The following is a 12,558-nucleotide window of genomic DNA, read 5'->3' on the forward strand; positions in this document are numbered from 1 at the left end:
GCCGTCTCGTCGACATCCTACGTGCACTACTACAGTGAACCAACACCACCAGCATCCAGCTACAAAGGATTCCATCGAACAAGGTGTCGTCGCCGCCGTCCCACGCCAGGGTCCAGCAGCCACTCAGTACGTACACGCACCACCGGCCGGTCGCCGTGCTTTGCGCGCTCACCTGTTCGCGGCATCATCCTTCTGGGCCACCAACACCTGTATGACCGTACAACAGTGATGCATATCAAGTATCATTACTTCATCACCTCCTATGATCAACAAATGCATCACCAAACAGAGACCAACTTCCACTACTTTTATAGAACGGCCGGTACTTCCTCATTACTTCTCATTTCCATCAGTTGTTGTAGCTTACACAGGGTTCATTTTCGTATCAATTTGCATCGTCAAGTACTCTAGATGCCAGAAAGCCCATAACAGTTCCTGTTTACTGCTATGATTCTGGTTGTCACTTGACCGTAGCAGAATGGAAGCACCTCAGAGTATTGTGCATTTGTTCACGCCAAGAGAGGTGAAAATCCTCCTCGCAGAAGGCCATAAGCGGCCGAGAAGTCCTGGCCGTTCTTCCTCAAAGGCCTGCTCTGATTCTCTACGCGGACAGTTGTTTGCGCTTGCGTCTCTACCAGCACCTGTTGCCTCACCAGAGCCTTCTGTGCCGACTGCATTCTTTCCACCCTCTGGTTCTACACCAACTTCAGAAATCTCCCCTGGCTTCTTGTCAAAGAGTCCTTTGAACTGCTTCCTCGCCTTCTTTTCACTTTCCTGGTTTACAAACCATCCATTGATTTTTTAGCTCCAAATTTTAAAGGGTTTGAGTTGATGTTGTACTCTTGCATACCTGTTCCTTCTGTTTAAGTTTAAGAAGAGCTGCTGTAGCATCTGGTTCTGAGGACTTGTCGATGGTTATCATCTAATAAATAGGGGAAATAGATACAATCAAAAGCATCTTAGGGTAGTGATCTACCAATTAAACATAGCATTAAGGTATGGTGTCACTAACCTTCTCAAAATCATTCTTTGCATCATCGAATTCCCCAAGTAACATGTAGGACATCCCTCGGCGATAAAGAGCTTTCACATGCACTGGATTTGCATCCAAGACCTGCTCAATGAGTAAATGAAATGAAAATAAGTTGCTCAATTTAGCTTTAGCATCACAGAGCATTGCTCTGAAACGCCAAAGCTTCACCATGCAAACAAAATGAATCAGCTAGCAAATTCATGAACTTGTGTTACTAATTTGGTAGACCATGCGCAAGCCCATATGTGACTACTAGGGCTGATGGATGAGACTTTGCACTAAACAATACTCCTTCGATATACGCAGTAAGGGAATTCTTTGCCACTAAACCAAAATTATGACATGGAATATCAACAATTTTAGTTGCTTAAAAATCTCTCTTTAATAAGGAGTATATTTTTAGGAAAAGATACCTTATTGCATGTTTCAATGGATTTTCTGTATTCGCCCATCTTCTGGTAGCAAGCAGCAACATTTAGATGCAGAGAACTCTGCACTTGTAAAAAAAGAGAAGGTGAATACATGTTTCAATGCTGCTTATTAGAGGATGATATGTGCATGAAAATGATCAAGTGATCAAGGCATCAAATGGTCTATGGCAGGAGAGAAGCTGGAATAGAATATCATTGTACTCTTGAATTGGCAAAGATTTTTCCCTCTTCATCATCATGAGGATGCACGTGGTTATACTCCCTAAGCACCTGCAGACATAGAGGGTAGAAGAACCAAAGTTAGCGAATGTAGATAACCAGATCAATATCACAATGTAAGAACAAAATTTGTCTGCACTTATCTGATAAATAACAGTAATTCAATTGTGAACCAGAACAATATCAAAGTTTAAGAATAATAAAATGTGCCTTCACTCAATATATATATATATATATATATATGATAAATAACAGTAATTCAGTTAAGATAAGCATCAATTTGTGGCATACAAATTCTAAATCCTGTGGAGGGCATACCTTATCATATTTCGCCTTTGCAAGTTCAAACTTTCCTTCTTTAAACAGTCTGTTACCCTGAGAAAGGCCTCAAGATTAAAACCAGTTGTTGGTCTACTCAAAATAAGAAAGCAGTCAAGTGCATAGCAAACACAAGTATTTAACAGCAGAAACACGATTATTATGTATCCTGTAACCAAACACTGGTTGAAATATAGGATCGAAACTGCCATAAATCCAAACTCAGCTGACGGGCTAATGTAACATCAAGGCTTTCATATGCTAATACTAATGACATCTTAAACCAATTGACCATCTTGTGAAACACTGCCTGTATTTCCTTTTAGCTCTACCAAGCATTCAAAAAGGCAGTGAAAGTTTGTCCACTCCGTGGGAAACAAAGAAAGTAATTCAATATTCCAGATGTCCTAGTAAGTTTGTTGAAGTGTACACATTTTCTGCAAAAGTGCACTTATGACAGTCTGTCATGGGTATACAAATTGGAAAAAGATAAGAATAATCTGATCTTAGTCAGTATACCGTGTTTTTTATTTTGTCAGCCTCATCCATGATTTCTTGAAAGGTCAGGCCAGTCCAATCCTACATTATATTTTGATCAGTTGTCAGAAGAAAGAGATTCAATAGTAAAAACTATCTGAGAAGCATAACAACAGGGAAAGAACAAAATATAACACTAGGAATAAAGCCAGAGATTGTCTCCTAGATAAAAAGGAATAAACCAGTGAACAATGTTGTCCTGAGCAATGAAAAGCTTCCAACAAAGAAGAATGCCTGCGGAAAAAAGGCAAGGCATCTAATCTGTGGTATATACTTTCTGATACCCAAATAACACAGAATACATGTAGTACAAGAAGAATTACTCAATAATCAAAATCAGATGTATGCTAGGAGCTGCAAAGCCCACCAGAGTCAGGAAAATTATCGATCAAATGCAAACATTGCTCAACAGCAGAAAGGGGAATTATCCATTACCATCATTTGAGATTAGTGAAAGCAACAGTGAAATAAAAAGGTCTGTTACCTTGGCCATTTCGAATCCAAGTAATTCAATTTCCCACTGAACATGAGCTCCTTCAGGAACATTTGCTGGCCTGTTGCAACCATAAGAGATTATTCAGAAAGCTCCATTACAAAAATGGTTTGTAATAATAATGGTTGTTACAACCTTGGGAACTTATCATATGCAAAATCCGGAGGGCAGGTGACAATAGATTTTTCACCAGGAAGCATTAGTCGAACACACATTTCGAATCCCTCTGGAACCTACAAAATGCGTTAAAAGTCCGTGACTCTTACTTAGCTGAAAGTATCAAAACTACTTTAAACTTCAGGGAGTTTACTCAATCATCTTTCCTTATTTTGAAAGGTAAAGGGTATACTCGATCATCTTTCCTTATTTTAGCAACTTTGTAGTTCTAATTTTCTTAAGAAACTACGTGGAACTTAGCAAAATCGGGAACAGGAGCTAGGACTCAAAGAATATGTGATTCAGCATTGTTTTTATTATCAATTTGTAAATCTAACAGCAAGATTTCATACAGTTAATCATTGTATAGTGAGACAAAGATTAAAGTGATAATATTTACCAGGCCTTCTCCGGAACAGAATTCCAATGGTTCACCATCATTATCAACTCGTGTATCATAAAATACTGACTTTGGTTCATCAAGGAGCATGCCCTTATAATGCACTCTTAACAAACTATCATGAAGAGGGCAGTCCATAGGAAATTCACCTGGTATTTGTAAGGAACACAGAGAAGCATAATAAGTATAAATATCACATGATATAATCAAAAAACGAGTAGTAACACCATGAAGACCACAATGACTACATTCCATGTGCAAGGTTTATTATTGAAAAACTTGCAGGTTTTAAGTAAAAGAAAAGAATAAATAACAAACCAGTTTGTCTAATTTCACATTATTAAGTCAGCCCTTAATCCGAATTTTGGTCATTTTTAGCGCTATTACTTGGATCAACAGAGCACCATCAATCATCCAATTTTCATCGCGCAAAAAGAAAATGATGTAAATTAGTAAACTCCACGTGTTCATTATTCAGAAAAGGGACAGCTAGATACAAAAACTTTATTCTTTTTAAAGTAGAAAGGCGATTTAGTAGGAATTCTTCTTTTACCCTCATTTACTTCCCTTTTGTCTTTTAGTTGTCTACAAGATAGCCTTTCTGCCAATAAAATTAAAAGGTAGAAAATCAATCCATTATTCATAGAATAGTTATAAAAAAGTTATTTTCCACCCGACACAAGAATAACACTAACCAAATGGTCAGGAGATGTCAAAAAGTTCCATTGATTGGGAAGAAAGCGACCATTTCTTGCATTATTTTTTTAAAGATAAATTTTGTTGTGCTAGAGAAGTTATGCATATCGAAGGTCATAGGGGACATCGGTAGAAATTTTCACCCCCATAAAAACCATATACCATTACGAACATGAAACAGGGTGTAAGTTACCTACCTTTTCCATCAACTACACGTCGTTTTATGAGGCGACCATCACCAAGCATGTCTCTCACCTATTTGTACATCACACAAACTTTTAATGCAGTTTAGAATTGAAAGGAGAATGTGACCTCTTTCCATACCAATAGAGTAAAAGTTATAGTGAAAAGAAAGATTGTGGACTTAAGAAGATAATTCAAGGAAATTACAATACCATCCCCAATCTCTTCCATAAACATATTTAGCTATGAGAGCCAGAGTAATATTGAAGAATTGGGTCTGGAGTACCTAATATGTCATGAACCCTCCATCCTTGATCAGTAACCACAGCAAGTGATTTTTGCAACTCAAATATTGGTCAAGTATGTTTGGAAATTTTGGGATCATACTCTTGTTTCAATATTAACACCCAGTTCTCTGCTGCTTGTTTTAATCTACCCAAAAGTTGAACTACACTCTAATTCTGGATTTAATAGTCTCAAGCAACATGAGATTCCAAATTCCACAGGTAAATGCATTTTATTCAAGGTATTTACATAACCAAGGAAGATGCTAAAAAATCGAGGAGCACTACAGATAATCCATTGTAAATCTTGGAACAAGACTACATGCACGTTTCTTAGTGGTTAGTGGTTGGCAGGTGGTCACCTTTAACTGCAGGTTGGTGTACAGATGCAAGCAGGCCGATCCACGACACATTCCACTCAATTGGTGGTTCACCTCTCACTTAATTGGTGGTCCAAGATATACAGATTGTTAGTAAAGCAAAAGAGAAAGGATGGGTCAATGTGTCAGCATCACCGGGCCCTGTATTTCATGTTTAGCGGCCTCGATAGAAGTGCTGATATGATGTTTAGTGGCCTTGATATGAAAACTGTCTGCTACCTTGAATGTTTTAGGAGGTGAACGTGTGGCTCTAGCGACCTTGATCTATAACACTGTTGAAAGAATAAAATTGACCATGGTGCCCTGCCACTCATAACACGCCATAAAATTATTTTCAACGCAGTGTTCTGAGACGAAGGATAACCATCTGGTGACAAAATAAAGTATGACTATAATGACTTCATCATCATCATCATGTATTGTCCGTTGTTCTGTGAAGAAACGCAGCCTAGGACAACCATGTGATGTCATGAAAATCCAGCAGGCCCTAATTCTAATTCTAATTTAATAGAAAGATGCATGGGCACAGGAAGAAGATGGCTAACAAAATGAAAGCACCTATCAGTTATGACTGTACCTGAATAAACCGAACCAGTTCAACATCAAAATGAACTTCTTCAAGGCCTTCAAGCTGTGGCATTACTGAGGACTTTGTCAAATAGGTACTGCTAACAAAAATAATTGCCTTTTCCTTGTGTGCCATTGTTCCAATTCCCATCTCAAGCCCTTTAGGTACCTAAACTAGAACATTAAAAAGGATATTGCAAAACAAACATTAGTTAGAAAAAAACAGGAACGTAAATCAAAATGAACCATATATGCTTTTACTGCCTTTTAAATCAATTCAGTGTCAAACTTTTAGCATTATATTACGATCAGGAAGCTACATTACAGATTGTTCCAATGGATTTACTGATAGATGGCACACAGTTCATGTATATGAAAACCCACCAGCCAAACACACATTGCTGTTGGCAAGTATTTATAGGTCCAGGTGTGCTACAAGCAAGCCACTAAATTTCCATATCCTTGAGAAGAACTTCAAAAGAGATAATAGAATATTAAAACTCATGTGATGAGCACTGTGTGTTCTCAAAGTTGTAGGCAAATTTTATAATAAAAGAGTTTCAAAAGGCACAATAGGACATTTTGTATTTTTATCTTATTACATGCAACAAGAATGTCCCTGACCTCAAATTTACCGATAGTAAAGAAATATGGTTCTTCTTTACTTGGAATAATTTCTTTTCCATCTGCAGTTCTTGCAGTTATCCTGGAATGACAGACAAATATCTTAGTCCAATTAATATTCAGGCAACCAAAAGATAATATGATCATAGATTATAGATAAGAATGCATCTTCCAAAAAACTGCTGTAAACAGGAATAGCAATTGCAGTAAGCAAGCAAGATAAGAATGCAGTGGAAGTACAGTAAGCCTGACAGTATACTGGTATGAATTGACTACATCCATTTGCACAGTGCTCATATCAGAGAATGGTTCAAGCCAAGGGTATATTACTCACAAGAGCTTAAAAACATTTTATACCAGCTCGGTGCAATATCAAAGGCAACTTGGCATGAACTGTTCCTGTTCCTTTCTATGCAAATTAAGCATTACGTGTTTGTATAATCAAATGTAACTATTTTATTTTAATTTCTCAGAAATCAATAGTACATCTGGCAATCATGTCGACCATTTCTAAGCCAGATAAAGTGTCTGACACGAACAATGAAAACATATGCACTAATACAACCAACACATAGACCAGCATTCAGCAAATTTAGAACATAAATATTTACCATGCTGTAACTTCATATGGTTCTCTAGGTGTTTCCCATCCCTTACCTTCGTCAACTATCTGCCACATTCAAAGGAGAAAAAAAAAGTTTGTCACTGAGCTGAAGCATCTAACTTCGCATACTAGACCACTTGTCACACAAACCCACAAAAAAGGAATCTACAATGGCAGTTAAATAAAAGTGATAATATTTTAAGAAAACATAAATTAATGTATGAATCCTTTTGCAGTACTAATTTTATAAAGTACATGAACTATCTAACAGATAAACTAATGTATGAATCTTTCTAACTACATAAACAGAACATATTTGCTGCAATGATATGGGAAGGCTGTTCACCTTCTTTACTACCCCTAAATCCTCAGCCACAACCTGACAGAGAAGATAAGCAGAGTAAGTAATCAAAAGTAGCAATAATCTTTCATCTATCTTCTTAGTTTTTTAAGTGTTAGGTTGGACAACAGCCATGGAATCAAGAAATCACAAAGACGGGAACAGCAGGAGTACCAAAGAACTTAAGTGAACCAAGTGCAAGTCTGATTAAAATGCTTGTTTGCATGGAATAGTTACCTCAACAACTTTCATATTGGATGCATTTGGTAATTGATATTATCCAGTAGGAAACAAAAACAGTTTCTTACGTGATATATGTGATAAATATGATGATGTTATACTATTTAGTGGGATATACTAGCCAAATAATCTATATAGTAAGTTCTTAAGCGAATATTTGGTAGCCATTCTCATAAAAAAAACCAATTGGTAACCACATGTTATTTGGATTATAAAGACGAAATATGATACTGCATGCCAACGGCTTCATTGCCTCCCTGCTATCTTGGGCATAGAGTCTTACATTACTTATATTGCATAGTATTCCTTTTTGTAAGAAAATATTGTCTAATATTCCTGAATTCATACCATGCTGTAGACAAAATTACTCAAGTAGACAAGGAAACTATTTGCCAGAAGTGCTTTGACATCGTGACTCTGAAATATACTGCAGTTGAATTCATACTAAGAGAAGCCATCATTTAATGAGACTAACCTTGGCTTTAAAGAAATCCAACATTTCAATCTCAAATTGGAGTTCATCATCTTTCGGAAAGCCATCTGGAGCTGTAACTGGGCAATCTTCCTCCGCATAGTGAATCTGAGGCTTCATTTTGAACTGAAAAAAGAAATTATAAGAGAAAGAAAAAGAGGCTAAATGACAAAATGATAGATGCTTGCATATTATTGACATGTGCATTTTGAATCGCTGCGGTCTCATAAAATGACTAGTGTCTTCTTGAAAGATCAAGGACCCTAGCATTGGGCCAATGTGATTTTGGTGATTAATGTCAACATGATCAATGGGACTAATATTGTTAGCTAGTATACAATGTTTAGTTTCATGTACGCTATGTGATAGACTTGGGTTTCCAAAAAGCTCAAAAGGATAATCATCTAGGTCATGAAGATATAAGGACCTATTGTTTAGACAAGTGATCATAGTATTGAGAGCATCACTTGTGTAGATAAGTTTATTTTCTTTAGTCGTACTACGAAGAGAGATTTGTGTTTAGTAGCTTGATCTAATGTCTTTAGGTTAGTTACCTAGTAGGTGATGCACACTAGGTTTGAGTAGCTCTAATAAACCAGAGGAAGATCCAAGACATTAAGGAACAGAAACCACGAAGATCCGGACTTGAGTTGGATTGAATTGGACAAGTCCCTCTAGAAAACATGTCATTGTACAACACAACGGGGGTCACCATACAATAAGGTCAAGGGTGATAGAAGAAAAATAGAGTTTTTCAGAGTCACCATGCAATACAGTGGGTACAAAGAAGGCTCCAATAGTTCAATTTCTGACCGTTGAAACTGGGTCACTGTGCAATATGGTGCTAGTCACCGTACAATATGGTGACTAGGAATCCTGGACAGATTCCTCCCAATGGCTAGCTTTTCCCTTTTTGGGGGAGGCTATAAATACCCCCTTGGCCAGCCATTTGAGATTGTTCACACCCATCACAAGGCATACACACATATTGGAGCGCGTTTGAGTCACCTTGAAGTTGAAGATCAAGGAAATTAGCATAAGACTAATGACTTAATTAGTATTAGTTTAAACCTAGCATGCATCTAGCTAGGTGATTAGCCTAAAGTTAGCTTGGTGGAGGTGAGTCTTGCGAGACCCTCCAACCGAGTTTGTGGAGTAGGCGAGAAGCGTTGTGAGAGGGAGGAGTGACCCTTGTGGGAGCGGTAAAACACTACCATAGTGAAGATGGCGGAGAGCATCCAGGTACACCTAGTGGAAGATCCACCAGTGTGTTGGGAGCTCTAACGGCAAGAACCATGGAGTTATCCAACTGGGGAGTTTGGCTCTTGCGAGGTGCTTCAACGTGGACTAGGGGTGAGAGACAACTCGATGCCATGAGAAAAAGTCGTTGTGCGAGTTTGCGCTCTGTAACTCATTTACATTCCACACTTTTATATTGGATCATTTTATCTTCTGCATTTACCTTTCCTAGAATTGCACGTGTACTTGCAACGATTGAAACTTAGGGTGCAAAAGTTTGTTGAGATAGAGTAGCCACACTAGATAAACCTAGAGCATATTTAGATAAAAAATTGATTTAGATTTATCTTGTGTTTTGGAGCCGAATAGTTTTTAGAAATCCTAATTCACCGCCCTCTTAGGGTGTCACCGTCCTTACACTTCTTATTAGAATAATTTTGTTTCTCAATTCATTGATTTAGTCGGTTCATAAGAAATACCATAGCAATTTCATTCTTCAGCATTGTTGGAAAGCCTTCAGCAAAGCCTAGGATCATCTTGCTCTTCCCTAAGACAAATCTGAGTGGGATTCCTTTACCTGTAAATTATAACAATAAAAAACAAGATGATTTAGACCATCAGTAGTTGAGTTGAGTACTCATATAGATGGGACAATAAAATGGTTACAAATTTGGGCAGCCAAATTCATGTAACAATGAATTCTAAGATGTAAGGATTACAAAAAATAGTTTATGATAATAGCATCTAATATGTTGTTCCAGAGGATGTAAGGAAGAATAGGACATGTAGTTTGGCAAGAAGTTAGTTTTTGGAAGGATTAAAAAGCAAATTGGAAACTGCTGAGATTTTCTGTTTCTCAAAATCATCTACAAACTTTCTAACACCAAGAGATAAAATTTATTCTCTGGTACTGAGAAATTGTGAGTTGTCAACACAAGAAACCGAATATACCCTCTGCTCATAACAGAGTAGCGAAATAAACTCTATTAATAGGAAGACATGATATGGAAACAACAGAGTGTTAAGAAGAAGATAAGAGTTTCTCAAGTCAGGAACATCTCCATGATTCTGTACAACGCATTTGAAGTATACATATGATGAAAAGTGCTGAAAGATATTGCCTAACCTCCATGCTCCCTTCTTGTAGAATTGACAACAATACTATCCATGGTCCGAGTAGTGCAATGAAGTATGACCTGCACAACTACTGGAATGAGCAAAATTTGACCATATAAAGTTCCTTGTTCATAAAATTACAGAAATCAAAGATTGTCCAATGTTGGAGAAAGCCATCATCAGGGTCAAAAAACCGTGCAATAATCAATGACGTAAAACCACTTGTGGTCCTATCAAAAAGATCCTATGTTGTGTAACTTTACGAACAAACTGGCAAAAGAGTTCCATTTATCAGCTGATAAGTTTTGTCAATAAGCATTTATGGGATATGATAGCACAACATTTTATATAGATTGTTTCGACGTCACCCAAACACTGCGCTTATTGTCACTTCTTTTCAAGAATCAACAGACAATTGCACAAAATTGTTGGACAATGTACCCAATCAAGTACAACTAGAGGTCCAAACTTCAACCTTAACACGACAAATCCACCACCCAGGCAGAGTGACTTTGCTAGGAGCTTAGGACAGAAATCATCTAATTTTTTGTATTGTGTATCAAGCATTTACATGAAGAGAGCATAAAACGGAAACAACAATCTAAACAGTGCTCGGTTGCAGAGACAAACACACATTGCAACTTGTATGTGCATTTGCCGTGTCATTGTGCAATGGGGGATAGCTGACTTTGTGACCTGATCACCCTCCGCAGGGGTCACGTCGCCGCTCCCAGACCGGATAACCGCCTTCATCAAGCTCCCTGGTGTTAGCTTCTTCCTCCTGCAGCACAAACATAGTGTGAATACCACCTCCCCGCCGCACCATTACCAAGTAACAGCAGTTAAACCCATTTAAAATTAACAGATGAAAATTAGCAGCAGTTAATCCAATGAATAAAAAGCTCCATTGCGCAGTTCTACACCCGAAAAACAGAAAACATAAAAGAATAATTTAACACCATCATTACAAACGTCGCAGATGATTAAGCACAGTTGTTAATTCTAACGAATCCTCGGCGTCGCTTTAGCGCCGTGGAAGTTTCTACTCTACTCTGGATTGTACACGCCTGGATCGCGTAGGGACTGACCTCTTCTCGGCCTCCTCTTCGGCGGGCGACTTCTTCTTCGCGGGCGGCGGGAGATCGCCGCCGGCGTCGCCGGCGTCGTGGGTCATGGCCGAAGCTTCCAGAGGGGGCTTGCCGGCCGCCGCGTCGAGACGGCACAGAGGATTGGAGGGGATCGATGTGTTTCTTCCCCAATCACGGGCGTTGCGTGCGTATTAATGGCTCGGAGGCGGAGCAGTTGCGGTAGTAGCAGCAGCAGGCCGCCTGGCACAGGGGTTGGTGGCGTCTCACCGGCGCCGCTGTTCAACGGCGGAGAGTACAACTAACCCCGTTTAGATTGGTTTTTTTCCAACTTTTTTCTCCTATTTTAAAAGAACCTAAGGCCCTGTTTGGGGAGCTGGAGCTTATGGACTTTTTCTGAAAAGCTGCTTTTCTGAAAAGCTGTTTATAGCTTCTGAGATAAGCGGTTTGGCTTATAGGCTTAATTTTTAGCTTCTCAGCATACCAGCTTTTCAGAAAAGCCACCCTCAACCAGCTTTTCAACTTTTAGTTCATTTCATCAGAAACCAGCTTTTGCTTTCCAGAAAAGCTCCTCAGCAATCAGCCTGTTTGGGGGAGCTTCTCAGCTTCTCAGCTTTTCTGAGTAGCAGAAGCTGCCAGAAGCTCCCCCAAACAGGGCCTAAGACAGATATGGTTTGTCAAAAATATTCCTCTGCTCCATCAAATTCCTCTGCAAATCCTGCCCATTTCATGGTAGCGAAAATAGCTTTATTAAATTATGATTATGATTTTAATGATTAATGACAATATAGTTATTGGAACTAATATATTTTTCAAGTACATATTTTAGTAGGTCTCATGGATGCAACAAAAGAGAAGTCGTCGAAAACGGAATAAAAAAATGAATGAATTAGACTTATTCCATGAATTTTGATGTAATTAAATGAAATAGATTTCTATATAATCTTATAGAGCTCTTCACAAGCTTTTTATAGAGCTAAAGATCATCAAAATCGAAGTTCAAAGCGAAAAATTATATCCAAAATACATAACATTATTTTTGCTGAAATTTGCTTGACCAGATAGTTTAGTGCTCACATAAAAAATTAGTTCGGTACTATATAGGATAATCCGGTGAGTATAATGAAAAATAGTCCGGTAT

General features: G+C 38.2%; 1 protein-coding gene across 2 annotated transcripts; it reads right to left on the reverse strand.

Moving 5' to 3' along the window:
- Positions 1–278: 278 nt before the first annotated feature.
- Positions 279–11,751, reverse strand: LOC133916051 (peptidyl-prolyl cis-trans isomerase PASTICCINO1-like). 2 transcript variants are annotated; one of them, XM_062359537.1, is made up of 20 exons: positions 11,421–11,751; positions 11,029–11,113; positions 10,343–10,412; positions 9,696–9,793; positions 7,981–8,103; positions 7,272–7,304; positions 6,933–6,991; positions 6,322–6,403; positions 5,708–5,866; positions 4,481–4,538; positions 3,588–3,736; positions 3,167–3,264; positions 3,023–3,092; positions 2,521–2,580; positions 2,002–2,058; positions 1,666–1,734; positions 1,447–1,524; positions 1,013–1,114; positions 851–922; positions 279–774 (listed from the first exon to the last, which is right to left on the reverse strand). In XM_062359537.1, exons 1-20 carry the CDS (start codon positions 11,504–11,506, stop codon positions 490–492), a joined length of 1,893 nt encoding a protein of 630 aa, XP_062215521.1. In that variant the 5' UTR covers positions 11,507–11,751; the 3' UTR covers positions 279–489. The 2 variants fall into 2 exon arrangements, with proteins under 2 accessions (XP_062215521.1, XP_062215522.1); XM_062359538.1 differs by lacking the exon at positions 11,421–11,751 and having other exon boundaries at positions 10,967–11,088.
- Between the last annotated feature and the right edge of the window lie 807 nt (positions 11,752–12,558).

This window comes from Phragmites australis, chromosome 4 (assembly GCF_958298935.1).
Source record: "Phragmites australis chromosome 4, lpPhrAust1.1, whole genome shotgun sequence".
Taxonomy (NCBI): Eukaryota; Viridiplantae; Streptophyta; class Magnoliopsida; order Poales; family Poaceae; genus Phragmites; species Phragmites australis.